Genomic DNA, 15,182 nt, shown 5'->3' on the forward strand with positions numbered 1-15,182 from the left:
CGACAATATCATATATCAAAACTTGACTGATACAACTTGTTCAAACCAGCTATTTGAAGTTCATTTTGACTTTGAATTGGATTAAAAACATTTATTTCAATACGACTGAAAATGAAATAACTTTATCAAAATTACGACACCCGCTGTCCACGTACGCATGCGCACATGCTTAGCAACAGTTTCCGTGTTTACATGTCATGGCGGACTTGGATGAAAAATTAATGAGAACAATGATTTTGGCGTAATAAAGAGTTTCTTGCACGCGACAATCAAACAGGTTGATACTTTTAGAGCAAATAGATAATTCCATGCAATTAATTTGGTGTGACATCAATTGCCTTTATTGTTTATTTTGAAAGTCTTATTTCGTAATTTTAAAAATATTGACAATCAACGATACAGTAACAGTGTACTTTACTTAATACAGTAGTATTTCAAAAATAAAAATGATTCTCAAAACATTTTTATCAGCCTAGGGTAGTTGCTCAGGTGGGTAGTTAGCTTTTATGAAAATATTTTTTCTGTCACTTTAATTTATGCCCAGCCATTTATGATATATGCTTTTGTCCACCTATGTGTCGGTCACTTTGTTGTCCACTCTCAAGGTTCTGGCAATTATTTTTTTAATTATTTGTTTGCCACAAAAGCCGATTCTAATGAGTCTAACCCTCTCAAAAGGGACACCAGTATAACCTTAAGTTTTTACCCATGAAGTGGACTGCTTTCACTGTATGATGCCATCATAGATTTTAGTTTATAGATTCTCTACACACAGCCTTATAGTAAATTAAAATGCATATTTCACCAATAGTTTAATAACAGTTGCTTTTTTTTAACATTTTCATAATATAAACTGATATAAAATATGCCAATATCATATGTTGAATGAACAATAAGATTAAAACCTATGGGACCTTAAGTTTTTATTCACTTTAATCACCACAGTACATTTATTTGCCAATTTTTTTTTACCTTTATTAGATTTCTTTAAATCTGAGTAAAGAGCGTGTCAGACATCAATAAAATTAATTGTTTTAACTAATCACATGGTCTGCAATTTATAGCTTTTGAATAAATAATGTTATTCCTTTTTCACACTAAAAGAGAAGAGAAATCTGCAGCTTTTACATTCTCATCTTAATTTCTGTATATTCAGGCATTGCGATATTATACAATCATAATTTACTATCATAATACTTATCATTTAAATAATTACAAAATGGAGTGGCGTAAGAGAAAAAATAAAAAAAATCCAAAATTGGTTTACTTGCAAGAAAACATGGAGTTATTATCGGAATTTGACCATAAGATATTTGAATTTATGTTTCGCAGTCAAAAGAATGATATCAGTTGTGAGATAAAGCATTGGTTTAAGGATCTGTAAGTAGCCTGCAAATACATCGTCAGGACTGTATGTCCACTTATGCATAGCATATTCACAAAATGATATCTATATCTTGTTTGTGTGTTATTCAGTGTCAAAAGATTTTTCTTCATACTATTTTCTTACTTTGTAAATTGAAACATTTTTTTTTATTTATTTGTTTCAGTCTTTTATACAAAATATATTATTAAAATATTTAAAAATAATATTTTTTTATCTTTAGTTTTTCTGCCCTTATAAAATTCAGCATACATATATCATAATTTCCATAATTCAAATAGCTTATTTAAGCATGTTATGATTTTAGATCAAAAATGAGTGATCCTGGGGCGGGGGAGAGGGGGGAAGGGTCCCCTGACGTGCTTGAGTATGCGGCCCCTATTTCTGCCCAGCCCCCTAAAGTTGTCCACCAGGAGGAGAGCCAGGTTGAGGTCTCAGCCAGCCCCGCCTTCCAGAGTCTTGATGAGGTTGGTTAATTTTATGCATACTATTAAGTGTTTTAATGATTCCATTTATTAGAATCACGGCATGATTAATTACATTGCTTATCATTGAAGTGTAGACTCTGTAGATTGTTGTGTTTTTTTGGTATGTTCATTTCTGAAATAAGAAAATGGATCATAACAATGTTGTAAAGAAAAATAGCAGTATAAGCAATTTACAATCATTTCAGCTATTTCACGAAGGAAAGCTCACAGGAACAAAGGTGGCCTATCTAAAAGCAAAATACACAGAGCTTCATGAGATGCTCAAAAGGTAACTTTTAGTGTGTTTAACTTGTCAGAGCAGTTTATTGATTTATGACTTGTCTGTTGTTGTTTTTTAATTCATGTATGTCAACATGAACCAAACACTTTCATTCGCTTTAAAACTTAATTATTTAATGTGCACAGTGACAATATGAGACAGCTTGCGAGTGGATTAAGAGTTATGGAACTGAAAATCACACTCAAGACAGTGGGAGCTGGGAGGATAACTTTATTCAAAATGTTCATGTTTGATAGTTCTGCTTGTGTTCTTTATACTTTTGGCTCTCAGTCTTTTTATTACCTTGTGAAATCTCAAAATGATTTAATATAAAAATTATTTCATCAATTTCAGCACTCGTGACAGTGAAGCCAGTTTACTTAAGCAGGCTAAGGAGTGTGCGGCAGAGTTGGAACGTCAACGCTCTGAGCTTGAAAGGGCAGATAACTTCCCTGACAGCTCTAACACAGAAGTCTCAAAGCTCCGACAGCAGCTACTGAAGTACAACAATGACCTGAAACAGGCACAGGAGAGGCAGTATCAGCAGGAATACCAGATTGAGATGTAAGGAGGAAATTTGGCTCTATAATTTGTGATTGAAGACTAGATAAAAATTTGGGTAAATGTCATATGGTACCATGCAGCATAAAAGTATACATGGTAGTGCTACATTACCTGATCTAGCATTTAACCAACAAAATGTGCTTTGTGTAAAATTAATTTTTCAACAGCTGTATTAGATCCAAAACTCAATTGTTAAATAACTTTTTCATATTTTTTGTTTGTATCATATTGGAAAGCATTTTCTTATATTAGAATGGTAAACAGTAGGCAGAGCAGACTAGCCATGCAATAAGTAGCGTGCAGATGCAGATAATTTTAAGTTTTATTTCAATAACTCAGAATAGTTGTCCTATTACTAGATGTAATCTCTCAATATGATATTCAACTGGGATGCTTGTAAGACTCGACATTTGATAATGTATTATTAAGGAGCAATGGAAGTTCAGAAGTCAATAAAGAGTTATGATTTATTATTTTCAGTTCTACAGAGGAAAAGAAACTTATGGAAAGAGAATATGCAAGAATGCCCAAGGCAGGGGTAAGGAATAAATGCTTTTCTATGATATTTTCAAGCTTAGTTAATGCATGTTTAAATTCAAACCATCTCATTTATATTGTAAGCAAACATTATTCAAAAATTTAGTATCAATCACTTTAAATCCCTGTGGAAATGTTCAAAATGGCTAACAGGACTTAACATGCAGAAGCATTTTAATCAACATTCCTAAAAATATCCACTTTCCTAGAATGTACCATGCTTATATAAATGTACAATATATTGTATTGTATTGAAAATCAGAATAAAAGCTTGATGTCTAAACTCTGAGCTAACACAAATTATTTCATTACTTTTAAAGTTAAGTTCATGTAGTTTTTACATGTAATAACTAATTAAATAAACATGATTTAAAAAGGGATAGAAAAACCATCTGATCCACAACAGATTACAATATAGTAATATTTTTAACCAAAGGAGATTGAGAAGAAGATGAAGGAACTTCAAGCGGCATGTGATGACATGAAGAAGGAGATTGTGCAGCGTCAACTCGAGACTAAGACATTACGTGAGGACCTTGACAACTCCACGCGCCAGGTGAAAAAGGACCAGCAGGAATATGAGAAGGAACAGGAGAAAATGGAGAATCTTAAGGTTTGTGTTTGTAAAGCAAGTTTTATCACAGCTTCTGTTAGTATAAATGTGCAGCTTTATTGGTTGTGATTTTATTCTTTATCAAAGTAACTGGGATTGTCATGTTTTAGTCGGTTTGAAAGTTATATTATTAAAGCGTTCTTCTTGTGGATAAAGAATTTTTATATCACCGATAGCATGTCTATAAATGGTTGACTGACATTAACTAATTTCAATCATTCATTTACTGTCTGTGTACGTGTCCAAACAGTTTTATAGTTGTTTTTAGTACTAGATTGCATCTTAAAGTAACTAAATGAGAGAGCATGCGTCATGTCATGTCATGGAAACCTTTGCTCCGCAAACCAACACAACAGTAAAGCCTTTATCCCTGTACTCCAATGTTAAAAGTTTTCAATAAACTGCCATTTATAGTGTGGTTGTTTGCCTTTTCTAGGGCGAGCTGGTCCAAGTAAACACAGTTCCAAACCAAATTGCAAAAGAGGCAGACAAAATCAACAGAAAGAATAAGTAAGTGAAGCCATATTATATTCACTTCAGACTTTAATATGAATTTGCATCCATATGTACAGATGTAATAAATGTCCTTATCTTATATGTATAGTATATAAACTTCATAAACTTGGTGTTGCACAATGTTTAATCCCCCTGTATTCCCTCCTGTCATTGATGTTTTACGTTCTATAAGAATGTCAGCATGAAAAGAGATTTTGCGTTATTAAAGTTTTAGTTAACATGCCAATAAAATCTCTTCAGAATAGTTTTCATAAAAAAATGGCAGTAAGATAATTGGTATTGCTTTTAGATAATGGAATTTCCAATGATTTTTTAGGTGGTGCCTAGTATAGTATGCAAATATCTTTGAAATCCATCTTACTTCACAGATCAATATGCAGTACCTGAATGAACCATTGATGTTTCAAACATTCTAATCAGGGAAACATGTTTGATTTCCGAGATCCAAAGGAATTTTATACAAACACAACATAGAATATAGCAATTTTAAAGCTCACTTATTCAGGTTTCACAAACCCAATGGAAATGGCATAAATAAAATCCCAGGCCCCAATTTCTTGAAGAATCATAAGCCCAACAAGCTTAAGTATCTTATATCATATAGCAAAATACTTACTTAAATATGATTCTACAAAATTAAACATATTTTAATCGTGATTATGTCAAAGATAATTTCCTTTAATTTAAAGTCTCGAAACTCCTCAAATTTAAATGGGATTATTACACAACTTAAACCAAAACAAAATAATGTGGAAAGCTTTATTCTGTTATAAGGTACTTAAGATTGTTGATGGAAATTCAGGGACCTGATTTTTAAATCATTCTTACCCTCTTGTTAGTGAGCTGGTGACCCAACTGCAAGAATATGAGAAGGAGTTCCAGGACATGGTTGCACAGAAGCGCAATGTTGAAAACAAGCTACGTGGGCTGGAGGAAGAGAAATATGACATGGACAACGAGGTGGAGAAACAGAAACAAGCACTCAATGATAAGGATAGAGAGATGGAGGTGTTACAGAAGGATTATGAGTACGCCAAAGACCGGGAGGCGGTGCTTATGGGAGACAGGTAGGGAATGAGATATTTTTACATGTGGGCTTCATTAATTCCCTGTTTCTGTTTACAAATATTCCATATTCAGGTGTCTTAACAGTTGATAATGGATGTAGAAACTCTGTTGACTACTCAGTAATGCACTATATTACATTGTGCATTTATTGTCATATAAATCAAACAACTTATGCATTTTGTGCGTGGCCTGTTACTGTTACAACACTGATACATTTGCTATTTCCCAAATAAAAAAATAAGACTTTGTTGAAAGGTTTAAAAATTGCCATAAGTTTACGAATTAGTTTTTTTGTTTCACAGTCCATCTCTTGATATGTTATGATGTTACCAGTGGAATACACCATATATTATACAAATATGTTGCCACATCAAAGTTGTTAATAAACTTCTCAATAATTTCTGGTCAAACTATATATGCCATTAAACATAGATTAACTAAGCTTTTTCCAAATTTAAATAAATAATAAAAACAAATACATCAAATTATAATTCCAGGGCGACCTTAGATTTGAACCTACGACACATACACCTAGAAAAGAAGAATGCCCACGATATCCATTCAAGAAAAATGCGAGAAAAAGATCGCGACCTCAGAAATATGAAGAAAGCAGAACTTCAGCTTAGAGTGGCAGAAGAAAATCTCAATCATAATAAATTGATTTATGAGAAAATGAAATCTCAGGTAAGGGGTTTATTACCACTGTTTATACATGAGTGCTCTACTGCGTGTGTATAATTAATATCATGCTGGTTGCAGGTGACATAACTGTTTCATACAATGTACAATAAAGAGTGTGTGGTATAATTGAATAGCATTGTGTCAGTTATCTTGGCGGTAGCAAGTAGAAAGTTATGCCCATTCTACTTGTTGCCATCTGATATGGGATTGAAGACAAAATCAAAGAAAACAATTTCAAACATGGTACAACATGTACATGCAAAACAGAAATCATTTACTTAGTATTTTTGACTTGCAACTTTACAAGTTGTAATCACAATCAATGATTTACCTAGATCTGTCATAAATGTATCCTGTCACCGAATTTTAAGTCCCAAAGTACCTTTTTCGGGTGAAAATATTGACAATAATACTTCCATTATTTACCAGTAGAACAAAACATTGATATTTGGTCAAAATCGAAGCTTGCAACGTTGGGGCAAAAGACCTATGATGCGACTCATCTGGTGATAATTTTTACCCAAGATACATAACTCTGAAATATTTTATTCTTTTACCAGGTTGACTCACTGCCAAAGGATGATGGGACTGCCATAAAGAAGCGGGAAGAACTGCAGAAGGAGGTTGAACAGACAAAGAGGGCTCTCGCTCAACAGGTAATGGCTTATGTTGTGTCACTACCATCGATGAAATAAATCTATCAGACCAACAAGTCCAGATTCTTACATTACCTCATGGTTAATGAAATTGAGCTAATCATCACCACAGTGGCCCATTATTGTACACACATTCATTTAGTTGGTCCATAACATTGCTTGTAATTGTAAAATTTCCAATACCTTTTTGTAAAATACACTTTAAAAAGCTTGAATATGTTATCTTTAAATGGTCTTTGGGCTCATTTTTTAGCTTGACTATTCGAAGAAAAGGTGGGCTATACTACTCGCCCCAGCGTCGGCGTCGGCGTCGGCGTCTGGTTAAAGTTTTAGGGCAAGTTGGGATTTTCACTTAAAACTCAAATACTTATCATTCAATTGAGTAAATACTTCACACATTATTTATAAATAACTTCTATACCCTTTGTTCAATTGATTTAATACTTCACACAGTTGTTCAGGACCATCACAGAATGAGGTTACATAACTCCATATTATCCTTAATACAAGTTATGGCCCCTGATTGACTTAGGTTAAAGTTTTAGGGTAGGTTGGAATTTTCACTTAAAACTCCAATACCATTTATTCAATTGACTTAATACTTCACACAGTTATTCAGAGCCATCACATAATGAGGTTAGATAACTCCATATTATATTTTATACAATTTATGGCCCTTGATTGACTATTGGACTTAGGTTAAAGTTTTAGGGCAGGTTGGGATATTTATTAATAACTTCTATACCCTTCATTCAATTGACTTAATACTTCACACAATTGTTCAGGACCATCACCCAATGAGGTTACATAACTCCATATCCTTAATAAAAGTTATGGCCCCTGATTGACTTAGGTTAAAGTTTTAGGCAAGTAAAAGTTAAGGGCAAGTTGGGATTTTAATAAAAAAACTTCTCCTGGTATACCTTTCATTCAATGCTCTTAATGAAATTCAAAATTATTTACGACCATCTTACAACAAGAAACATAACTCCATTTTAACCCTAAATACAAATTATGTCCCTTGCATATATATATATTTTTTAAATTTCTTTTGACAGGCGCATTTTTACATTCTTAACCAGTTTTTTACCAAGGGAAAACAAGGAGGGCTATACTATTTGGCCATTGAATTTTTATTATTTTTTTTTTTTATTATTTTTTTTTTTATTTCTTTTGAAAGGCATATTTGTATATTCTTTACCACATTTTCATAATGGGAAATCAAGTTAATTGAATGACTTGCGTCATTTTTCGGGTGGTGGGAGGGCAGCATCAAAGTCACCTTATGTTTTGTTAGGTTTGACATAAATAGACCAAACTTGGTAATATTACATTGTTATTGTATTCACTTCTATGTCAAAGCGGCCAAGTAGAGCACCCTGTCTTACGACGGCTCTTGTTTAAGATAAGAATCCACTTTGTTGAGTTGGACTGAAATGGTGCATTACATTCTTTTGTGACATTAATATAAAATAAACTGCTTGCAACACTGTTATCCATGCTTTTTTCAGAACTCTCTGACTGCTGTGGAGCATGTAAAACTGGAGGCTAGCGCAGCTGAAGAACAGAATCTGTTGTATGAACAATCTGACCTCCGTATTGAGGTGGTTGAACTCACCAGACTTGCTGCTATCAAGGTATTTGGTCTGCGGAGGGGTCTCTTGGGATTAATAAAGATGGAAAAATGTCTTAAGCCTGTTTGCAAAGACGGCTACAGAAATTAGATTACATTAATTATTTACATTAGTGTATCACCCTGTCAGAATGCAGTAATGAGAGGAATAATTGTCTTACTGTAAGAACTCATACCCTATGTTAAATTAGTTTTCGTTTATGTGGCCTTTTATGTTCTGCTGCAGATTATACATTATTAACAGATTGGATATTTTTCAACAATTATCTGTAAAAAAAATGTGTTGGTAGTTCATTATAATGAGAAACAAGTAATAAAATATTAAACAACATCTTTACCCTTACCCTGTCAGGCTGATGAGCGTGAACAGAAGGCTCGTGACTTTATGCGTGCAGAGATGCGTTACCACAAGGCCGTAGAGGACCTGAAAACGAAACAGCTCCTCATACAGGACCATGAGAAAAAACACAAAGAAATGCAGATCAAGTAGGGGTCTTTTTATTGATGAATTAAGGGGTGATTTCTGATTATTTATTTTTTTGAGGAAGATTTACATTTCGAAAAAGAGCTTGTTTTCTAATGTAATTTATAAAAGTGTGCATATTTGAAGCAAGAATTGATCAGCATGAATTTGTTCATTAAAGTATTATAATATAGTAGCCGCCTTTTCTTGCACAATTATTTTTTATCATCACTCTTTCTATTTTTATGCTGCTTTAATATATTTTATTTTTTTAACATTATAAATGTCTAGTTCAGCTGTTTTGGCTTAAAATTTGATAAAAAAATGTCACAATTGTACATATGTATGCATTGTATCTCAGGTTGAAGGACTTTGCTAAGCTGTATGATGTTATAAAGAATGAGCGAAACAAGTGTGTGAACCTAATCCAGACAAGTACTCAGAAGGCTGCTGAGATGAGGGAGAAAATCAAGATCCTGCAGAACGAGATTGAAATCCTACGCACTGCAGTCACACAAAAAGATAGGTAAATATGCGGAACATGTTAATTATATATATATTCCAAGTTTTACTCCTTAGGTTTTGAAACTAGTTAATTTAATTCAGATTACTTTGAATAATTTTGCAAACCCCTCCTCCAGATACTTACAAAAACAGAGGTTGAAACACATGAACAGCGTTGTTATGAGAGACAGTTTACGGAATGAGGTTGCAAAGCAACAGAGAATAGAAGAAGAAATGCATGACAAGCGAGATCAGCAGAAGATGGACATCGGGAAGCTCAACATGATGATCAACTCGGCCGAAGAACAGATGACGAAGCTAAGAAACCGATATGAGAAGGCCATTACTCACAGAAATGAAAGGTTAGAAATTCTTTTAAGAAGATTTAGGGGAATAGCAATATCAAATCAAATGTAAAGGCCTATCTGGATAGGGGTTCCGAAGAATAGTTCTATAGTGCCTATATGGAGCTACACCAGTGGTTTCCATGAAAGAATGAAACATTTTAAAGCTTTTTGCCTTTTAAGTTCTTCTAATGAAACATTTTTTGTGTGATATAAAACAGATTTATTTGTTCAAAATAATAAGTCTGCAACTTTAAATATTTTCATTTTACTTCAGGGGCATTAAATTGATAGAACGGAATGAAGAGGTCTGCATTTTCTATGAAAAGGTCAACATTCAAGGTCAGTCAATCTTTTTGTTTTTGTATTTGCAATGAATTCTGTTGTGTTGTTGTTGATTTCATTAATCAAAGAAGGATCAATGTTTATTATACACTTAATACTTCTGATGAAAAACCAGTTACACTTCTTCAAGCCTTTAAGATAGTATCTAATTGTTATCTGTAATTGTTATCTGTAATTACTTCCCTAGAATTTACACCCATATTTTCCATTAACATTACAGACCAGATGATCCGTAATGGCTCAGTAGAACTACAGGCTCGTGAGGAAGAGATCCGCTTCATTAAGATGCAGCAGAATGAGGAGAATCGATCCATCGCCGTCCTCCGTGCTCAGCTGCCCAACAAGACAAGCCTAGAACAGGATCTAGTCACACTACAAATACAGGTATAAAGCACTCCTTATTTCAGATGTCATATAGCTTTGTCTGACAGTATAACATGACCAGAAACCTTAATCTCAAAGGCAAAATGCCCACAAAGTATTATCAATAAAGCCATAAAAATAGTTTTATCATATTAAAGTTTGTTTCAATTTCTAGAATATTTCAGTATAAGATATCAGTGAAGTTTGAAGTTTACCTGATTTTTTATTTTATATCATTTTTTGCTAATTTCATAATTTAATATTTTTATAATAAAAAAAATGGATTTACAGGTATCTCTTCAATATTTAAAAAATGTAATAAGTTGATTACTACTTCCTTTTGATATTGCATCAATATCCTTCTTTATCTCACAACTTACCTCCCCTGTTGCCTTGTTACAGCTGCAGCAGTGCCAGGACCGAATGTTGGAGCTGGAGAAACAGCTGGAAAACCCGTATGACGAGAGTCGTGTCAGATATCTCGAGGGTAAAGACCTACCGCCTGCTGAGATGCACGAGAAAATTGAAGATGTGAGTATAAGCCTTGTTTCAAAATGGGGAATATGAGGGTGAGAATTTAAAATGTACAACTTCTGAACAGAGAGAAGCTGGGTGTAATTCATTTAAGAAAATGGACAAGCGCCAAACAAAATAAATGTATATGAAGGCTTTTAACAGCAAGATTTAGGCAGTAATCACTCACTTTTGTGAGCATCCAACATTCATTTTTTGTTGGATTCATGACAATGGTAATACAAGTACTAGATATTAATAGCTTTAAAAATCTTAATGACAGTTCTCTTTCCTGATTCCAGTTGGAGACTCGGCTGTCAGAGAAGGAGGAGCAGTTACTGGAGAAGGACCTTGTGTTTGAGCAAGTCACACGGCTGGTGGGTCGGGTACGGAACAGGGCGGAGACTGGCAAAGACGATACATTAGACCTCGCAAAGAAGGTAGGTAGTTTACTGTGTAGATATTATTAAATATATCAGAATTATTGTGTAATCATTGTTCATATTGTTAAAAAAAGGAATAACTTTATTCAAAAGGGAATATTTACATTAATATGTTATGTAAGGTTTACAGTTCTTAAATAACCTAATAAATAGAACTGTATTATGTTCATTAGAATTAATATTCAATAAAACAATTACAACATGATCTAAATACTCAATAAGTATAGTACTTGGATAAGTTAAATAGAATGCCCAAGATCTTAAAACTGGTTTATCACAATCTTTTAGGTAAATGAGCTTCAAGCCCGGATCAAGGACACAACCCGTAAGATGATGGCAATGGTTTCGGAGGTCTCAATGAACCAGGCAAATGCTATGAAGCTCCAACAGTCGCTGAAGGAGCGAGAGTCAGACCTTGAACAGTGCTACATCCGCATGGAAAAGGGCGAACCACCGAGTGAAGAGATCGAGAGGTTGTGGCTGAAGTTGCTCCGTGATGAAGAGAGGCGAATCTTTGATCAGGAGGAGAAGAGACTGGTAAGTGCTTTAGCTATTTTGTTACAATCTTATTAGAATTATGTAGTGATGTCCTGACCCACAAACCGCATTATTAATAATGCCTTCAGATCCCAATAGCGTAACATTATAAGTATTTGGAATTTGATTGTGTCGAGATTGAATTGGATATGATAATGTTGTTGATGACAAAAGGCAGGCCTAATTGCTGGGTGGTTTGTTCAATTATTGATTTGTACTTCAGGGAGTTAAATCATTGTGAATTTTGTAATAGTATGGAGTCCATACTATAGACATACATTTAAAATATTTTTTGAATATCAGGAACACTAAACTTTCTGGTCAATGCAAGAAAAAAGCCCTTGACAGTGTCCCAATTCTATCTATATACTTGTCAGTAAAAATGTAAAAAACAAACAAAGGAAGAAGGCAGGTGTGCATTTGTGTTGATAATGATGTAGCTGCTCTTTTCATTCAAAATGAATATGACCTCTCACCTGATTATCTCGCCCTTGCAGATAGAGGAAGAGGAGGAGCAGTACCAGATAGCTGGTGGGGTAACGACGACTGCCGAGCCCCGACCCAATGCCTACATCCCTGATGATGACAGCGAGCTTCCTATCCCGCGCCCGTATGGCAAACATGCCCCCTTCAAGCCCAACGAGCAGGGCTCAACCATGCGGCATATCAGGAAACCTGTGCCTAAGCCCATTGAGATATAGGCTTGCCAGACTTGTGTGAATGGAGGTTCAATTGTGACAGTGGAAATACAAGTGTGTGTGGTACATTGTATAATTCACTGAAATTCATGGTGCATGGTGCAACTGTGAACGATGTTTAAATGGAGAAAAAAAGGAAAACTTTCAATTTATGGTGTTCTTTTTGCATTAAAGAAACAAACAATGTAATTTCTATTGTTGTTTTGAATTCCCTTTAAATGACAATTCTGTTGATAAATATTCTTAAAATACAAAATTGAAATAAAGTTTGAACGTTTTTTATTTAAATTGAATAATAAGCCTTCTGTGATAAATTTCAAGTCTAAACAAATGAAAACATATATGCTTTGTAAGTTATTTATTTAGCTTATGTCAATGCAGTTGGTACAAATTATCGTCATATAATTGTGTTTTTGTTATTCTATTTTTATGAATAGCATCTGTTATATATTGTGTATCAGTGTATTCATCTTTGATTTTCCCATTAGAAGATGCATTTGAGATGTTTACATTTCATTAATAAAGAACATTTAAAATTTTATAATTTGAGTTTTCTTTCCTGCTTTTCTGTGAAATATTAAGTTTTATCAAAGGAATAACAACTTAAAATTGCCTTTAAGACCAATCGTTGTTACTTTCCTTAGTTCAAAATTGAGTACCTAACCTCTCAAACAGCAAAATAGTATGTACAAAAAATATTTGATATTAAACAACAGAGGACAGCGTGCTCAACTAAGTCTTAACACCGCTTTGTCTTAGAAATGAATGCATAAATGATGTAGTATGTGCCTGTCAAAAACAATTAAAAAAAATAAAATTCAAATGAAAATTTCAAAATCAATATTAAGTAAGTGCCATAATTTTTTGGGATACCGCAATATGGAGTTATCTAACCTAATTCTGTGATGGCCATGAACAACAGTGTGAAGTCCATTTATTTAAAGGCTATTTCATATCAGAGTTAAAACCCAACTAGGACTAAGATCTTTCAATCAAGGGCCATTACTTGCACTTTGTGTAAAGTGGAGTTACGTTACGTAATTGTTTGATTGCCATTAACAATTATGTGGAGAATGAAGTCAATTGAATTAAGAGTATGAAATTTATTAATGAAAATCCCAATTTGCCCTAAAGCTTGAACCAAATGGCGGACATATGGTAAAATGTCCTTAAATGTTAACCTAAGTTCCTAAGTTAATTAAGGGGTTAATTTCTATTAAGGATGATATGGCGTTATGTTACCTAATTGTATGATGGTTCTGAACTACCGGTACTTTGTGAAGTATGAGGTGAATCGATTGAAGGGTATTGTAATTATAAGTAAAAATGCCAACTTGCCCTAAAGCTTGAAATGGGCGCTAACGCTGGGGAGAGTGGTTTTCTTGAAGTTAAAAGCTGGAACATTAGCTCTTATTTGACGAAGAACATAATCATTACTAGCGAAAAGAAACAGTTGCTTAAACATTTCGGACACTGGGAGAGATTGAATACGGTTAAACAAACTTTAAAATCCAATGTATAAAACGGTATCACTTTGGAATGGGTAAACCTTATGTTAAAAGTACTTAATTGGTATATTATGCATTCAAAAACTATGCCAGGTAGTAAGACAGTTATAACACAATTGTTCAATATCAATTTTAATATTTCAAAGCAAATCATTTATATGTAAATGTAAAAAAATTAAACATACCTCCCTATAGGAGGCACCCGCCAAAATCAATCCAACTGCTACCCTCCTTTGTTGTAGTGACATATCCCGAGCCATTTTGTGTTTTTCATTTGGGCACATGGGTTAACAGTATATTCATCCATATGCAATTCTATTTCGAGGCAATTTCCTTGTGCATTTGGGTTTGGCTATTTAAAGCACTGATGCAATTAATTGACAAAATAATTAAATAATACCTAAATATCGTATTATATTGGTATCTCTATACTTATTCTGTGTTCCAAATTTGGTTGAATAAAATTAAGAAAAATTAAAACTAATGCAGATTTAGTAGTGTCACACTTATCAGTTTCGTTGAGTGTATTTCATTCAGTAAATAGGAACCAATGTTATTTGGTCACGTATTCATGCCCGGTTAAATTTATTTAATTTTCACATTAACAGTTACTATTTGGAACATAAATGCTTTAATAAGAGTTCATGATAAACGTTTATAAAATGTTTGTACGGGAACACAAATGTATAATAAATTTTCATGTAGAACTATTTCTCCACAAGCCAGCATAGTAAAAAACTGCTCGTAAGGGGCCCATCTTGTGAAGCAAAAAGGTAAAACAAAAACTGTACTTTTAGAAAAATAATAAAAATAAACTTTAAGAAACAGAAAATGTTTTGATTTCAGTGTAACAATTTTTTTATTTCTCTCTTGATCACAGAAAAAATGACACTCGTGACATAAAATCTTGCACTGAAATCACCAAATATCCTCTAAGATTGTGAGTAGTTTCAAACAACTTGTAGTTCTGAAGTTGACTTTTGAGACAAAGATATCTTTGAATGAACGAATAATATTCTACTGTTGTATGTTTGTTTACATCTTTACTTAGCATTGATAGTTGTT

At 33.5% G+C, this 15,182-nt stretch overlaps 1 protein-coding gene across 1 annotated transcript; it reads left to right on the top strand.

Moving 5' to 3' along the window:
• The first annotated feature begins 171 nt into the window (after positions 1–171).
• Positions 172–13,147, top strand: LOC128216537 (coiled-coil domain-containing protein 146-like). The gene is made up of 20 exons (XM_052923131.1): positions 172–277; positions 1,692–1,851; positions 2,058–2,140; positions 2,486–2,695; positions 3,176–3,233; positions 3,669–3,845; positions 4,282–4,355; positions 5,201–5,428; positions 5,927–6,113; positions 6,671–6,766; positions 8,278–8,403; positions 8,752–8,885; positions 9,224–9,388; positions 9,504–9,728; positions 9,988–10,052; positions 10,276–10,439; positions 10,821–10,949; positions 11,234–11,371; positions 11,663–11,911; positions 12,409–13,147. The coding sequence occupies exons 2-20, from the start codon at positions 1,699–1,701 to the stop codon at positions 12,610–12,612; spliced, it is 2,865 nt and encodes a 954-aa protein (XP_052779091.1). The 5' UTR covers positions 172–277; positions 1,692–1,698; the 3' UTR covers positions 12,613–13,147.
• The last annotated feature ends 2,035 nt before the right edge of the window (positions 13,148–15,182 follow it).

The sequence above is a fragment of the Mya arenaria genome, chromosome 14 (genome assembly GCF_026914265.1).
Source record: "Mya arenaria isolate MELC-2E11 chromosome 14, ASM2691426v1".
Classification (NCBI taxonomy): domain Eukaryota; kingdom Metazoa; phylum Mollusca; class Bivalvia; order Myida; family Myidae; genus Mya; species Mya arenaria.

Bases quoted from the DNA above. Each gene is read 5' to 3' on its own strand.
- LOC128216537 (XM_052923131.1), top strand. From the start codon at position 1,699: ATGAGTGATCCTGGGGCGGGGGAGAGGGGGGAAGGGTCCCCTGACGTG. The intron at 10,053-10,275 runs GTCAGTCAATCT...TTAACATTACAG, and splicing joins TGAAAAGGTCAACATTCAAG to ACCAGATGATCCGTAATGGC. The intron at 10,950-11,233 runs GTGAGTATAAGC...TCCTGATTCCAG, and splicing joins TGCACGAGAAAATTGAAGAT to TTGGAGACTCGGCTGTCAGA.